At 44.1% G+C, this 17,772-nt stretch overlaps 1 protein-coding gene across 2 annotated transcripts in view; it reads left to right on the top strand.

The window, feature by feature from the left end:
- Nucleotides 1-17,772, top strand: part of GEMIN5 (gem nuclear organelle associated protein 5) — a 168,247-nt gene that overhangs the window by 73,554 nt on the left and 76,921 nt on the right. For both annotated transcript variants that reach the window (XM_077468384.1, XM_077468382.1), the window contains exon 15: nt 4,489-4,628. In XM_077468384.1, the coding sequence (XP_077324510.1) occupies nt 4,489-4,628 (140 nt within the window). The remainder of the gene's footprint in view (nt 1-4,488; nt 4,629-17,772) is intronic.

Here is a 17,772-nt window from a genome sequence, read left to right as displayed (position 1 = left end):
GAAATTTTTCCACATTTTGTCATGTTACAACCAAAAATGTAAATGTATTTTATTGGGATTTTATGTGATAGACCAACACAAAGTGGCACATAATTGTGAAGTGGAAGGAAAATGATAAATGGTTTTCAATTTTTTTTTTTTTTTTTTTTTTTTACGAATATCTGAAAAGTGTGGCGTGGATATGTATTCGGCCCCCTTTACTCTGATACCCCTAACTAAAATCTAGTGGAACCAATTGCCTTCAGAAGTTGCCTAATTTGTAAATTTAATCCACCTGTATTTCATTTAATCTCTGTATAAATGCAGCTGTTCTGTGAAACCCTCAGAGGTTTGTTAGAGAACTTCAGTGAACAAACAGCATCATGAAGGGCAAGGAACACACCAGACAGGTCATGGATAAAGTTGTGGAGAAGTTTAAGGCAAGGTTAGGTTATATATAAAAAAAAAAAATGTCCCAAGCTTTGAACATCTTACGGAGCATTGTTCAATCCATCATCCAAAATTGCAAACCTACCAAGACATGGCAGTGGTTCATGTTCCCGCAGGACACTAAACATACAGCCAGAGCTACAGTGGAATGGTCCAAAGCATACTTACCGTATATACTCGAGTATAGGCCGACCCGAGTATAAGCCGAGGCCCCCAATTTACCCCCAAAAAACTGGGAAACCTATTGACTCGTGTATAAGCCGAGGGTGAGATATGCCTGTCCATCCCTGTGTGTGTGTCCATCCATCCATCCATCCCTGTGTGTGTGTCCATCCATCCATCCATCCCTGTGTGTGTGTGTGTCCATCCATCCATCCATCCCTGTGTGTGTGTGTGTGTCCATCCATCCATCCATCCCTGTGTGTGTGTCCGTCCATCCATCCATCCATCCATCCCTGTGTGTGTGTCCATCCGTGTGTGTGTGTGTGTGTGGCCTTGTGTGTCCAGCCTACCTGTGTCCCCAGCCTCCGTCCGGTCCCGAGCCTCCGTCCGGTCCCGTCCCGTCCCGAGCCGAGCCTCCGTCCGGTCCGGTCCCGTCCCGTCCCGAGACTCCGTCCGGTCCCGTCCTGTCCCGAGCCGAGCCGAGCCTCCGTCCGGTCCCGTCCCAGGATCACCGCTCTTCGTCGGCGCCCATTTTCCTGTTCAAATGCCGCGCCTCCCTGTCTGTGATAGGCGGAACACAATTTCCCAGCAGTCTGTGTTCCGCCTATCACGGCCATCCTTTCATCCTCGTCCGTAGTACGAGGATGAGCGGATGTCCGTGATAGGCGGAACACAGGCTGCTGGGAAATTCAGTGTTCCGCCTATCACAGGCGAAGGCGGAGCCGGAGGCGCGGCTTTTGAATTAGAATAGAATGGCCGCTGTCTGTCTGCTCGACACGCTGATCGAGCAGGCAGACAGCGATGACTCGAGTATAAGCCGAGGGGGGCACTTTCAGCCTCAAAAAAGAGGCTGAAAATCTCGGCTTATACTCGAGTATATACGGTATGTGTTAGAATGGCCCAGTCAAAGTCCAGGTCTAAATCCAATAGAGAATCTGTGGCAATACTTGAAAATTTCTGTTCACAGATGCTCTCCATCCAATCTGACAGATCTTAAGCTATTTTGCAAAGAATAGGTAATGAATTCACTCCCTGGATGTGCAAAGCTGGTAGAGACATACTCCAAAAGACTTGCAGCTGTAATTGCATCAAAAGGTGGTTCTACAAAGGGGGGCTGGATATAAATGATATGCATGCCACATTTTTCACATATTTATTCGTAAAAAAAATTTGAAAACCAACACAAAACGGCACATAATTGCAAAGTGAAAGGAAAATGGTCTATCACATAAAATCCCAATAAAATAAATTTATGTTTTTCGTTGTAACCTGACAAAATGTAGAAAATTTCAAGGGGCATGAATACTTTTTCAAGGCACTGCACATGTAAAAATCTGCATATTTTTTTTATTTATTTTTTTACTAGACAATTACTTGGAAACCCCAAAAATACAGTGCCTTGCGAAAGTATTCGGCCCCCTTGAACTTTTCAACCTTTTGCCACATTTCAGACTTCAAACATAAAGATATAAAATTTAAATTTTTTGTGAAGAATCACCAACAAGTGGGACACAATTGTGAAGTGGAACGAAATCTATTAGATTTTTTAAACTTTTTTAGCAAATAAAAAACTGAAAAGTGGTGCGTGCAAAATTATTCGGCCCCTTTACTTTCAGTGCAGCAAACTCACTCCAGAAGTTCAGCGAGGATCTCTGAATGATCCAATGTTGTCCTAAATGACTGATGGTGATAAATAGAATCCACCTATATGTAATCAAGTCTCTGTATAAATGCACCTGCTCTGTGATAGTCTCAGGGTTCTGTTGAAAGTGCAGAGAGCATCATGAAGACCAAGGAACACACCAGGCAGGTCCGTAATACTGTTGTGGAGAAGTTTAAAGCTGGATTTGAATACCAAAAGATTTCCCAAGCTTTAAACATCCCAAGGAGCACTGTGTAAGCGATCATTTTGAAATGGAAGGAGTATCAGACCACTGCAAATCTACCAAGACCTGGCCGTCCTTCTAAACTTTCAGCTCAGACAAGGAGAAGACTGATCAGAGATGCAGCCAAGAGGCCCATGATTACTCTGGATGAACTGCAGAGAACTACAGCTGAGGTGGGAGAGTCTGTCCATTGGACAACAATCAGTCGTACACTGCACAAATCTGGCCTTTATGGAAGAGTGGCAAGAAGAAAGCCATTTCTCATAAAAAGTCTTGTCTAAAGTTTGCCACAAGCCACCTGGGAGACACACCAAACGTGTGGAAGAAGGTGCTCTGGTCAGATGAAACCAAAATCAAACTTTTTGCCCACAATGCAAAACGATATGTTTGGCGTAAAAGCAACACAGTTCATCACCCTCAACACACCATCCCCACTGTCAAACGTGGTGGCAGCATCATGGTTTGGGCCTGCTTTTCTTCAGCAGGGACAGGGAAGATGGTTAAAATTGAGGGGAAGATGGATGCAGCTAAATACAGGACCATTCTGGATGAAAACCTGTTGGAGTCTGCAAAAGACCTGAAACTGGGACGGAGATTTATCTTCCAACAAGACAATGATCCCAGACATACAGCAAAATCTACAAAGGAATGGTTCACAAATAAACGTATCCAGGTGTTAGAATGGCCAAGTCAAAGTCCAGACCTGAATCCAATCGAGAATCTGTGGAAAGAGCTGAAAACTGCTCTTTACAAACGCTCTCCATCCAACCTCACTGAGCTCGAGCTGTTTTGCAAGGAAGAATGGGCAAGAATTTCAGTCTCTCGATGTGCAAAACTGATAGAGACATACCCCAAGCGTCTTGCAGCTGTAATCGCAGCAAAAGGTGGATCTACAAAGTATTAACGCAAGGGGGCCGAATAATTTTGCATGCCCCACTTTTTTCATTTTTTTATTAGTTAAAAAAGTTTCAAAAATCCAATAGATTTCATTCCACTTCACAATTGTGTCCCACTTGTTGGTGATTCTTCACAAAAAAAAAATTTTTATATCTTTATGTTTGAAGCCTGAAATGTGGCAAAAGGTTGAAAAGTTCAAGGGGGCCGAATACTTTCACAAGGCACTGTATATATTTTCTTAAATCAAAGACCCTGGAGAATAAAATGGGTGTTGCAATTTGTCTCACGATAATTGGACAGTGGTTTATCAAACGCATATTTTCAAGAAAAAATACACTTTCATTTTAATTCACACAAGCACAATATAATACGCATTTTTTGGTAAAATCTAAAAGATGATGTTGCCCTAAATTGTTAGATACCTAACACGTCACGCTTTAAAATTGTACACGCCCGTGGAACAGCAACATACTACCAACATACTATGGTACATTATATTGTCCACAGGCAACAATTTAAAAACCTTTACAGACTAACAGTTTAGAGTTTAACAGGAGGCCTGGTGCTATAATTATTGCTCTCACTCTGACTCTAATGGTGATACCTTAAATGGTTGGTGCAATTACTGTTTACATACATCTGGGACCTACGTGTTCATTCACCTTTGCTCATGAGAACGGGGGAGGGGTTGCTTAAAGTTGTTTTGTTTGTTTTTTTACCTTCTCTTATTTCTATTTATTTTTTGGACACTGTTTTTTTTCATTTTTGCTATCGCAAGTAATGAACAACATCTCTTGTGATAGCATGGGCCATGGCAGGTCATCTATTAGACCCCCGATCTCTCCTCTGTCCACCAAAGCAGCCAATCTAACCAAGATTGGTTTGATCAGCTGTTTACAAGCTGGTAATCGCTTGTAAACAAACCGAAACGGGAAGTGACAAAATCCTTGTCGCTTTCGGTTTCTTAGGTGACAGAAGAGATCAGAGGATGGTTGTTTCTCCCTCTCTTCATGCATTGCATTGCCTGTTCTAAAGAATGATGCCAAGATCATAGCATGGTTGGGTAATAAATAAGGAATGTTTTTCTACCTTTTTGTATTTTGTATTCCCCCAGAAAACTTCTCTGATACCCCTACCACCATCACAGAGCCTTACCGAACCCTGTCTGGGCACACATCAAAGATCACAAGTGTTTCATGGAGCCCTCACCATGATGCCAGGCTGGCATCTGCCAGCTATGATGGCACCTCACAGGTAAGAGGAGCTACATGACAAAGTCATCTTTCTGCGGAGCAGTTTGTATACTTTAATCATTTTGTATTTCTGGAAATATACACGTATATTTATAGTGCTTCCCCTCTGGCAAAGTGCCCCTTGCCCCATGTTGAGGGCATGTGGCCTGATGTGGTTTAGGGGGGCTGCATGCTCTGGTATGGATTTTGGGGAGGATCTCATGCAATTTTTAAAAATAATTTTGGCACGAGGCCCCCCTCAAAATGCATACCAGAAGGGTCTGGTTTAGATTAGGAGAGGACGGACCTCGCACATTTATTTAATTTAATTTATAAATATATAATTTTTTTATTATTATTAACTCTTTTGTTTATATTCTGCTTACAGTAGGGAATTCCCCACAGATGACAGGCATGACTCATGGTTGTTACAGGGAGGGGAAAAAAGTATTTGCTCCCCTGCTGATTTTGTACGTTAATCCACTGAAAAAGAAATGATCAGTATGATATAATTTTAATGGTAGGTTTATTTTAACAGCGAGAGATAGAAAAACAACAAAAATATCCAGAAAAATGCATTTCAAAAAAGTTATAAATTGATTTGCATTTTAATGAGTGAAATAAGTATTTGATCCCCTATCAATCAGTAAGATTTCTGGCTCCCAGGTGTCTTCTATACAGATTACGAGCTGAGGTTAGCAGCTTTCTCTTAAAGGGAGTGCTGCTAATTAGTGGGAATGCTTTAGCAGTCCCACTATTGTTCATTTTTTTTTAATTATTTATTAATCTTTTTATTAGTGGGAATTCTTTAGCAGTCCCACTATTATTTGTTTTTATTAATCATCTTTTTATGTATAACTATTGTTCGTTTTTTATTTATTAGTGGGACTGCTTTAGCAGTGCAAATCACATCCGATCTCTGTGCGATTCGAGTTCAGCCATACAGATAGTATGGCTGAATTCGTGCCGCACCCGCGGCAAACTCGCACGGGACCCTTTTTTTGGTCCGCAGCAGAATCGGATCGCATGGGTGTTCACACCATGCGATCCGAGTTTGCAGATCGCACTGCGATATGCGAACTGATCTGGGGGTGTCATTAACATTTCACTGACACTCCCAGCAGTTCGCATAGGGCAGTGTGAACTGCCGCCGGGAGGCATGTGATGCGGGAACCCGCCGCGGATTCGTGGCGTTCCCGCATCGCTCCAGTGTGAACCCAGCTTAATAAGCGATCGTTTTTCTGATCGCTGTATTAGTGTCACAGGTGACGCTAGTTAGGCAGGTAGGTATTTAGGTTCGCCGCAGCTTTTTATAGCGCCAGGGACCCCCATATACTACCGCATAAAGCCCCCTGATTGACCCCTAGTTAACCCTTTCACCAGTGATCACCATATAACTGTTACAGGTAACGCTGGTTGGTTAGTTATTTTTTTATAGTTTCAGGGCACCCGCCATTTATTACCTAGTCTCACTAGTGTACCCCTAAATTTAGGGGTGTCTACTTTCCAAAATGGGGTCATTTGCGGGGGGTTTGTGCCATCTTGGCATTTTATGGCCTTCAAAACTGTAACGCCCTTAGAAAGCCTGAAGGCGGTGCTTGGTTTTCGGGGCCCCGTACGCGGCTAGGCTCCCAAAAAGTCCCACATATGTGGTATCCCAGTACTCAGGAGAAGCAGCAGAATTTATTTTGGGGTGTCATTTCACATATGCCCATGGCATGCGTGAGCAATATATCATTTAGTGACAACTTTGTGAAAAAAAAATAAAAATTAAAGTTTGTAATTTTCCCGCAACTTGTGGCAAAATATAAAATATTCCATGGACTCAAAATGCCTCTCAGCAAATAGCTTGGGGTGTCTACTTTCTAAAATGGGGTCATTTGTGGGGGTTTTGTGCCATCTTGGCATTTTATGGCCTTCAAAACTGTAATAGGTAGTGAGGAGTGAAGTCAAATATTTACGCCCTTAGAAAACCTGAAGGCGGTTCTTGGTTTTCGGGGCCCCGTACGCAGCTAGGCTCCCAAAAAGTCCCACATATGTGGTATCCCCGTACTCAGGAGAAGCAGCAGAATTTATTTTGGGGTGTCATTTCACATATGCCCATAGCATGTGTGAGCAATATATAATTTAGTGACAACTTTGTGTAAAAAAAAAAAAAAAAATTTTTTTTTTGTCATTATTCAATCGCTTGAGGCAAAAAAATAAAATATTCAATGGGCTCAACATGCCACTTATCAATTTCCTTAGGGTGTCTACTTTCCAAAATGGGGTCATTTGGGGGGGTTTTGTACTTCCCTGCCATTTTAGCACCTCAAGAAATGAGATAGGCAGTCGTAAACTAAAAGCTGCGTAAATTCCAGAAAACGTACCTTAGTTTGTAGATGTGACAACTTTTGCGCAAACCAATAAATATACAATTATTGACTTTTTTTTTTTTACCAAAGACATGTGGCTGAATACATTTTGGCCTAAATGTATGACTAAAATTGAGTTTATTGGATTTTTCTAATAACAAAAAGTAGAAAATATCATTTTTTTTCAAAATTTGCGGTATTTTTACGTCTATATCGCAAAAAATCGCAGAGGCAATCAAATACCATCAAAAGAAAGCTCTATTTGTGGGAAGAAAAGGACGCAAATTTTGTTTGGGTACAACATTGCATGACCGCGCAATTACCAGTTAAAGCAGCGCAGTGCCAAATTGTAAAAAGACCTCTGGTCATTTACCAGCAAAATGGTCCGGTCTGAAAGTGGTTAAGTTTAGTGATCATTTCAGAAAACTTAATTTTAAAGGCTTTTGTTGCCATGGTTACAAAGCTTCTTATACACAGTGATGGGCAGTGGGGGAGAGCACAGATACACCATGTACTGATTTATAATAGAGGAATATGATGGGGCAATTTTGATGGGGGCAGATTTGATGGGGCAATATTATGGGGCCATTTTTGATGGGGGCAATATGATGGGGCAGTTTTGCTGCTATTCAGCATTCCCATGCATTTTCTCCAGGAAATGCATTTTTCTAGTTAATCTTTTTCGTGGAAATGCTTAAGCAGTCCCGCTATTCGTTTTTTTATTTATTAGTGGGAATGCTTCAGCAGTCCCACTATTGTTATTCGTTTTTAATTTATTAGTGGGAATGCTTTAGCAGTCCCACTATTGTTGTTTGTTTTTTTTATTTATTAACCACTTAAGGACCGCCGTATTGCCAATGTACGTCATTACAATGGCACAGGCAGGCACAAGCACGTACATGTACGTGCCTGCCTTCCAGCGGGTGGGGGGTCCGATCGGACCCCCTCCCACTGGATACGGCGGTCCGGTTCGCTGCAGAATAGATCCGTGATGAGGGGATGGCCGTTGGTTTCTGGCCACCCCCTCTGGATCGCTCCTGGCCAATGACGAACTTCCTCCCACTATGTATTGTTTACACATGAAGGAGGAAGTGATGTCATTCTCCTCGGGGGGCGGTCTTTTTGACCGGACTACGAGGAGAAGACTAAAAGTAAGTGTGCACCAACACTACACTGACATGTAGGTACACACAGGCACACAAACCCCCCCCCCCCCCCAGTCACAGTGTCACTGATTGCATTGATCATTTCTTTACTGATCAATGCATTCAGTGTCAGTTGTAACAGTTAAAACTGTCAGGGCAGTTAGTGTTAGGTCCAGGGTAGCCCCCTATCACCCCCCAATAAAGATTTAACCCCCTGATTGCCCCTAGAGTTAACCCTTTCACCCCCTTTTGCCAGTGTCCCTAAGCGATCATTTTTCTGATCGCTGCATCAGTGTCGCTACTGTCGCTAGGTAGCTAGTTATTTTTTTAGGTTCACCGCCAGGTTTTTATAGCGCTAGGTACCCCGATATACTACCCAATAATGGTTTTAACCCCCTGATTGCCCCTAGTTAACCCTTTCACCCCCTTTTGCCAGTGTCCCTAAGCGATCATTTTTCTGATCGCTGCATCAGTGTCGCTACTGTCGCTAGGTAGCTAGTTATTTTTTTAGGTTCACCGCCAGGTTTTTATAGCGCTAGGTACCCCGATATACTACCCAATAATGGTTTTAACCCCCTGATTGCCCCTAGTTAACCCTTTCACCCCCTTTTGCCAGTGTCACTAAGCGATCGTTTTTCTGATCGCTGCATTAGTGTCACTAGTGTCGTTAGGTAGCTAGTTATTTTTTTAGGTTCACCGCCAGGTTTTTATAGCGTTATTTACCCCCATATACTACCCAATAATGGTTTTAACCCCCTGATTGCCCCTAGTTAACCCTTTCACCAGCGATCACAGTATAAGTGTCACTGGTGACACTGGTTAGCCAGTTAGTTATTTAGGTTCCCCATCAGGTTTTTATATAGCGCCAGGGACCCCCATATACTACCTAATAAAAATTTTAACCCCCTGATTGCCCCTAGTTAACCCTTTCACCACTGATCACCGTATAAGTGTTACGGGTGACTCTGGTTAGTTTGCTTTTTATAGCATCAGGGCACCCACCATTTATTACCCAATAAAGGTTTAACCCCCTGATCACCCGGCGGGTGATATCAATTAGGTTTTAGGGTCAGGGTCTGCATCGCCCCAGGCAGCGCTAGGTTAGTGCCAGTACCGCTAACACCCACACGCAAAGCATAAACCTCCTGTAGTGGTATAGAATCTGAACAGATCAATATCTGATCTGATCAGATCTATACTAGCGTCCCCAGCAGTTCAGGGTTCCAAAAAAACGCATTGTTAGCGGGATCAGCCCAGATACCTGCTGGCACCTGCGTTTTGCCCCTCTGCCCAGCCCACCCAAGTGCAGTATCGATCGATCACTGTCACTTACAAAACACTAAACGCATAACTGCAGCGATCGCAGAGTCGGGCCTGATCCCTGCGATCGCTAACAGTTTTTTTGGTAGCATTTTATATTTAAATCCGGAAGGCAGTGCTTGGTTTTCGGGGTCCCGTGCATGGCTAGGCTCCCAAAAAGTCCCCCACATGTGGTATCCCCGTACTCGGGAGAAGCAGCAGAATTTATTTTGGGGTGTAATTTGACTTATGCCCATAGCATGTGTGAGCAATATATCATTTAGTGACAACTTTGTGCAAAAAAAAAAAGTTTGTAATATTCCCGCAACTTGTGGCAAAATATAAAATATTCCATGGACTCAACATGCCTCTCAGTAAATAGCTTGGGGTGTCTACTTTCCAAAATGGGGTCATTTTGGGGGGTTTTGCACCCTTAGAAATCCTGAAGGTGGTGATTGGTTTTCGGGGTGCCGTGCGCAACTAGACTCCCAAAAAGTCCCACACATGTGGTATCCCCATACTCGGGAGAAGTAGCGGAATATATTTTGGGGTGCAATTCCACATATAACCATGGCATGTGTGAGCAATATATCATTTAGTGACAACTTTTTGTAAAAAAAAACATATTTTTTTATTTTTTGTCATTATTCAATCCCTTGGGACAAAAAAAAAAAAAATATTCAATGGTCTCAACATGGCCCTCAGCAAATAGCTTGGGGTGTCTACTTTTCAAAATGGGGTCATTTGGGGGGGTTTTGTGCCATCTTGGCATTTTATGGCCTTCAAAACTGTGATAGGTAGTGATAGGTAGTGAGGAGTAAAATAAAAAATGTATGCCCTTAGAAATCCTGAAGGCGGCGCTTGGATTTCGGGGTCCCGTACGCGGCTAGGCTCCCAAAAAGTCCCACATGTGGTATCCCTGTACTCAGGAGAAGCAGCAGAATGTATTTTGGGGTGTCATTTCACATATGCCCATAGCATGTGTGAGCAATATATCATTTAGTGACAACTTTGTGCAAAAAAAAAAAAGTTTGTAATATTCCCGCAACTTGTGGCAAAATATAAAATATTCCATGGACTCAACATGCCTCTCAGTAAATAGCTTGGGGTGTTTACTTTCCAAAATGGGGTCATTTTGGGGGGTTTTGTGCTATTTTGGCATTTTATGTCCTTCGAAACTGTGATAGGTAGTGAGGAGTGAAATCAAAAATTTGCACCCTTAGAAATCCTGAAGGTGGTGATTGGTTTTCGGGGTGCCGTGCGCGACTAGACTCCCAAAAAGTCCCACACATGTGGTATCCCCATACTCAGGAGAAGTAGCGGAATATATTTTGGGGTGCAATTCCACATATAACCATGGCATGTGTGAGTAATATATCATTTAGTGACAACTTTTTGTAAAAAAAATTTTTTTGTCATTATTCAATCCCTTAGGACAAAAAAAATAAATATTCAATGGGCTCAACATACCCATCAGCAATTTCCTTGGGGTGTCTACTTTCCAAAATGGGGTCATTTGGGGGGGGGTTGTACTGCCCTGCCATTTTAGCACCTCAAGAAATGAGATAGGCAGTCATAAATTAAAAGCTGTGTAAATTCCAGAAAATGTACTCTAGTTTGTAGAAGCTATAACTTTTGCGCAAACCAAAAAATATACGCTTATTGACATTTTTTTTACTAAAGACATGTGGCTGAATAAATTTTGCCCTCAATGTATGACTAAAATTTAGTTTATTCAATTTTTCTTATAACAAAAAGAAGAAAATATATATTTTTTTCAAAATTTTCGCTCTTTTTCCATTTATATCGCAAAAAATAAAAATCGCAGAGGCAATCAAATACCATCTAAAGAAAGCTCTATTTGTGGGAAGAAAAGGACGCAAATTTCGTTTGGGTGCAATATTGCATGACCGCGCAATTACCAGTTAAAGCAGCGCAGTGCGAAATTGGAAAAAGACCTCTGGTCCTTAAGGTGTTTAGTGGTCCGGGGCTGTAGTGGTTAATCATCATCATCTTTTTAATTTTATTATTCTGTACGTTTTTTGGCTCTGTGTAACTTATGCATACTTTCAGCTATTAAAGCCATTCAACTTTTAAATTAAATGTTCAGTTCTTTCAGCTGATGTGTGCTCTCCTTCAACTTTTTTTTCTACTATTTATACTTTTTACAATATTAAGCTTTTTCACACTTTTATTAACATTGAAGTCAATGAGAGCATGCTTAAAATCCGTAAAATCTTCTTCTGCTACCAAAAGTTTCAGCTCCTTCATACTTTCACCCACAGACGCCAAACAAACTTTAAAATGTTCACAAAATATTGAACTCTGGCTATATCTTTTCAGTTTGATATCTTTGACAGTTTTTGTGAAAAAACTGTTTAAGTTTGGTGACCATTTCAGAAAATTTAGGGCATCCAGGTTTTTGTTGTCTGTTTTGTTTTCATGGCTACCAAAGCTTCTTATACACAGTGATGGACAGTGATGGACAGTGAGGGAGAGCACAGACACACCATGTACTGATTTATAATAGAGTAATATGATAGGCAGTTTTGATGCTATTCATTATTCCCACGCATTTTCTCCAGGAAATGCATTTTCTAGTCTCAGCTTGTTATCTATATAAAAGAAACCTGTCCATAGACTCAATCAATCAGATTCCGATCTCTCCATCAGGGCCAAGACCAAAGAGTTTTCCAAGGATGTCAGGGACAAGATTGTAGACCTACAGAAGGCTGCAATGGGATACAAGACCATCGCCAAGCAGCTTGGTGAGAGGGTGACAACAGTTGGTGTGATTATTCGCAAATAGTAGAAACACAATACTGTCAATCTCCCTTGATCTAGGGCTCCATGCAAGATCTCACCTCGTGTAGTTTTATTGATAACGAGAATGGTGCGGAATTAGCCCAGAACTACATGGAAGGATCTTGTTAATGATCTCAAGGCAGCTGGGACCGTAGTCGCCAAGAAACAATTGGTAAAACACTACGCCGTGAAGGATTGAAATCCTGTAGTGCCTGCAAGGTCCCCCTGCTCAAGAAAGCACATATACAGGCCTGTCTGAATTTTGCTAATGAACACCTGAATATTTCAGAGGAGAACTGGATGAAAGTGCTGTGGTCAAATGAGACCAAAATCAAGCTCTTTGGCATCAACTCAACTCACTGTGTTTGGAGGAGAACAGCCAGCACGGGCGATTGTGGTGCGGCATGTCAGTATGACAACACCGCAACACTGATCTTGGTAAAGAGTCTCTGATGGAGACTCTTACCATGTGATCAACTGTGTCCAATCAGAGCTGATCACGGTGTAAACAGGAAGAAACGTGTATCGGTTTTCACTCACTCGTGTCGCGAGTTGAGGTGACCTGATCAGCTGCTCTCCTGACAGGTGGGTATGCACTGATTATCAGCGCAGACCCCCCCACCCCCCAGGATACCACCAGGGTTGCCCACACTGACCACCCAAGGCCACCAGGGATGCCACTCTGTGCCCAAAAATGGTGCCCATCAGTGAAGGAGAAACCATGATAGAGTGCACTGACACCAGCACCGTGATAGAGTGCACTGACACCAGCACCGATACCAGCAACTCGCTTCTGGGCCCCAAAAATATGACACCGCTCAACCTCTTCAAACAGGAGGGTATGGGCATATAGTACGGTGTGCTTTTTTTTTGTACAAGGAAGTGAGTCAAATGTAGTAAAAAGTTCTGTGTGCTCGATTAAATAAATCGTTTTTATAGAGCTATACATGGTCTACTGGTCACATGTATTCCTCCGAGATCCATGCCTCATTCATTTTTAGAAATGTGAGGTAGTCAACACTGTCGTGAGCTAGGCGAGTGCTCTTATCGGTCACGATCCCCCCTGCTGCGCTGAACGTCCTTTCGGACAGGACACTGGACGAGGGGCAAGCCAACAGTTCCATTGCACATTGGGCAAGCTCTGGCCAGAGGTCAAGCCTGCCTACCCAGTAGTCCAGGGGTTCATGTAGTCGGACACCTGTCGGTCTAGGCGTTCCCTGATGCTGGATCCGGATTAGACCTGTCAATGGGTCGGCTGAAAGAATGACCTCATATCAGAAGTCACCAACACATCTTCAAACCGCCCTCTTCTTGCAGGCGCTGTTGGATTGGTACCCGCAACGCTTTCTCTGGGAGTGGGAATTCCTCCTCTGCCAGCTCATGCAAAAGCAGAATGCAGCATTTCTCGAAGCAAGGCCTGGAAGTGCTCCATTCTGACAGCTCTCTGTGACGGTGGTAACATTTCCGCCATTTTGTGTTTGTACCAGGGGTCTAAGTACGTTGCCACCCAGTACTGGTCCTTGACCCTTATACTTTTTATACGGGGGTCCCTGTTAAAACACTGGAGCATGAAGGCCCCCATTTGCACTAAACTGGAAGCGGTGTGGTGGCCAGGCTCCTGCTCATCATCCAGGATAATGTCGTCCTTGTTCTCCTCTCCCCATCCACGCACAACAACAGGGATCCCAGAATGGTTTAAAGCATGCTCTTCTTGCTCCTCCTCATCCTCCCCGGCATCATCCTCCTCTGACTCCTCTTCAGACTCCTGTTGTTGACTTGTCTCAGAGTAGCCCCCTGGGAATTCATCCAGCATTGCGACTTCCTCATCTTCCCGCACCTGCTCATCCACAGCTTGATCAATGACACGACGCAATGCATGCTCCATAAAGAAGGCATAATGTACCATGTCACTGATGACGCCATGGCTGCGACAGACCAGTTTGGTGATCTCATCAAATGGCTGCAGAAGTCTGCATGCATCGCGTATTAGCAGCCACTGGCGCAGTGAAAAAAAAGCCAGCTCCCCAGAACCTGTTCTGCCGCAGAGTTCGTACAGGTAGATGTTAACTGCACGTTTCTTCTGGAGCAGCCTATCGAGCATATAGAAGGTTGAGTTCCATCGCATCGGGCAATCGCAAATAAGACGCCTGACCGGCAGATTGTGTCGCCGCTGAATGTCAGCAAGGCAAGCCATGGCCGTGTAAGATCTTCTGAAATGGGCCGAGATTTTCCTTGCCTGCCGCAAGATGTCCTGGACCCCAGGGTATTTGACAACGAATCGCTGCACGACAAAGATTGACGTGTGTAATTTTGCCCTGTTTCAATGTGCTAAGCAGATTGGCACCGTTGTCGCACACCACTTTACCAACTGTCAAATTGAGCGGTGTTAGCCACTGATCTGCCTGTGAACGCAAAGCTGAAAGGAGTGCAGGGCCAGTGTGGCTCTTGGCTTCCAGGCACAACAGACACAGCACAGCATGGCAACGTCTCACCTGGCATGTCGAATAGGTTCTGGAAAGCTTGGGCGGCACAGCTGAAGAGACGCTAGCAGCGGAAAAGGAGGAGTCAGCCAAAGAGGAGAGGGAGGAGGAGAAGAGGAGGCAGGCCTGCATGCAATCCGTGGCAGTAAAACCAAATCTACACGGGTGCCACGGGTTACATGCTTGACGGCCGTCAGAAGGTTCACCCAGTGGGCAGTAAAAGTGATATACCTTCCCTGCCCGTGTTTGCTAGACCACGTGTCTGTGGTCAGATGTATCTTGGCACCGACGCTGTGTGCCAGAGATACATTCACTTGCCGCTGAACATGGTCATATAGCTCTGGGATGCCCTTCTGTGAGAAATACTTCCTTCCTGGGACCTTCCATTGTGGTGTTCCAATTGCCACAAATTTTCGAAAGGCCTCCGAGTCCACCAGTTTATATGGCAGTAGTTGGGCTATCAGTTCTGACAAGCCAGCCGTCAACCGTTGGGCAAGAGGGTTATCCGGGGTCATCATTTTTTTACACTCAAACATTTGGCCCACGGAAGCCTGCCTTTTTGCAGAAAAACGTGAGGATGGCGTGATGGAAGGTGGAGTGGAGGACAATTGTGAGGAGAAGGAGAAGTAGAAGACAAGGCTGGATGGTGAGAGCCTGGAGTGTGACTTTGTGCGTTCTGTTGCTCCCACTGGGCTCGGTGATGGCAGCTCATGTGCTGCCTTAAGGCGGTCGTCCCTAGGTGGGTGTTGGGCTTACCGCGACTTATGCGTTGACTGCAAAGATTGTAGATGGCAACACTATTGTCAGCAGCGGACATGTTAAAAAAAAAAGACCACACTGCGGAGCCATGTGCCGGCATCCTGGGAGCGCCAGATGTGACCGTACATGGTTGATGCCTCGCTCCTGATACATTAGCAGTCTGCTTTGTCCCTCCTGTGCAATGTAAGTTCTTCCTGCTTCTCCTCCCTATCTGCTGGTCCATATCTCCCTCTGAACTCCCCCTCCTCTTCCTCTCTTGTGGGCACCCACGTGACATCACTAGACACGTCATCATCGAAGTCAACTTCCCGACCGCTATAATTAGAGATCTCGGAGTAGGCAGCAAAAGCGGGGACCAACCTCCTCCTTACTGATCTGGGTACTGTCATAAGACTGCTGAGTGGCGGTTGTTGCTACCTCCTCCTCCTGATCCAATGCTAAGAGTGGCTGCGCATCGGAAATGTCTTGATATGGATCAGAAAATAATTCCTGTGACTCAAGCGGAAGGTATATGGTGGTGGTGTTGGTGATAGTGTCTTTGGGGGGCGCACACAGCAGAGAGTGAAGAAGAGGGTGCAGATCGAGAGGATGAGGAGGGTGCAGAAGAGTAAGGCTGAGTGAGCCGCTCAACCAAGTCTGGTGCGTTCTTTGTCGTAATCGCACCTTCTGCAACTTCCCACTTTGGCTCAAGCCTGTTGCTCCTGCCCTACCTCTACCACCCCTGTGGAAGGGCCTGCCTCTTCCTCTGCCTGTCATTTTTTAAGTGACCCTGTGACAAAAGTCTCTAGAGAAGTGCAGTATGTATGTGGAAGAAGGTATATAACACCCGCTTCAATCTGTCATTTTTGGGGGCCACTGGTCTATCACACCAGTTATAATTTTTTTTTTTTTATTACGTTTGTCACTCTTTGTAGCATAGCTGCAGAAACGCTCAGCAGTCACAATGCTGCACAGTGGAAATGCACTATACTATGCTTTCTATATGTGCAAGTATTTTATACGTGTATTACACCACTATATACTGCACACCAAATAGTACACCCATACCAGTCCTTACTAGGACCTTTGTGGACCTAGTAGTAATAGCTAGCTAGTGATTAAACTGACTGTCCCTGCACCACACAGCGTCCTGTCCCTACAATGACAAAAGACAGCTGTAATCACCAGCACAGCAGTGCACCGAACCCTATATACTGTACTACACCTATACCAGTCCTTAAAAGGACCTTTGTGGACCTAGTCGCTAGTGATTTGCAGACTGTCCCTCAGTCCCTACACTGATAAAGGACTGCTGCAGAATAGGGCAGTAATCTGCAACACAGCCCTGCACCAGCACCCTATATATTGTACACCTATACCAGTCCTTAAAAGGACATTTGTGGACCTAGTAGATAGTGATTTGCAGACTGTCCCTCAGTCCCTACACTGATAAGACAGCTGCAGAATTGGGCAGTAGTTAAGTATAATATTCTTTCTATATTTGGAAGAAAGTATATTATACGTGTACAACCCTATAAACTGTACACCTATACCAGTCCTTAAAAGGACCTTTGTGGACCTAACAGTAATAGCTAGTGATTAAACTGACTGTCCCTGCTCCACACAGCGTCCTGTCCCAACACTGACAAAAGACAGCTGCAGAATCAGTCAGCAGTGCACTCAGCAATCACCAGCACAGCAGTGCACCAGAACCCTATATACTGTACACCTGTACCAGTCCTTAAAAGGACCTTTGTGGACCTAATAGTAATAGCTAGTGATTAAACTGACTGTCCATGCTGCACACAGCGTCCTATCCCTCCCTACACTGACAAAAGACAGGCTGCTGCAATCACCAGCACAGCAGTGCACTGAACCCTATATACTGTACTACACCTATACTAGTCCTTAAAAGGACTTTTGTGGACCTAATAGCTAGCGATTTGTGTCACTACAGTCTCTCCCTGCTCCATACAGCATCCTGTCCCTAAATTGACATAATGTAAAATGGCCGCCAGATCAGGTCTATTTATAAAGTAGGGGAAATGTCCAATTGTCCATATGTCCTCTGGGCGAACAGCGTTAATAGTCCGCCGATTGGGCGAATCGCGAACATGCGAAATTCGCCACAAACCGACCGCCGGGTGAACAGTTCGGCCATCCCTACTGAAGACCAAGTTGCGGCCTTACAGATCTGAGCCATAGAGGCCTGATAATGCACCGACCAAGAGGCACTAACTGCCCTGGTTGAGCATGCTTTAACATGAAAAAGAGGAGTTTTCTTCCTTAAGCCATAAGCTTGAACAATCACTTGACAAATCCATTTGGAAATAGTAGATTTTGAT

Source organism: Lithobates pipiens, unplaced genomic scaffold (genome assembly GCF_037356315.1).
Source record: "Lithobates pipiens isolate NorthernLeopardFrog02 unplaced genomic scaffold, aLitPip1_a1.2 Scaffold_8, whole genome shotgun sequence".
NCBI lineage: Eukaryota > Metazoa > Chordata > Amphibia > Anura > Ranidae > Lithobates > Lithobates pipiens.
The sequence above is the reverse complement of the archived record's forward strand: the minus strand, read 5'-3'. Positions and strand labels throughout refer to the sequence as shown.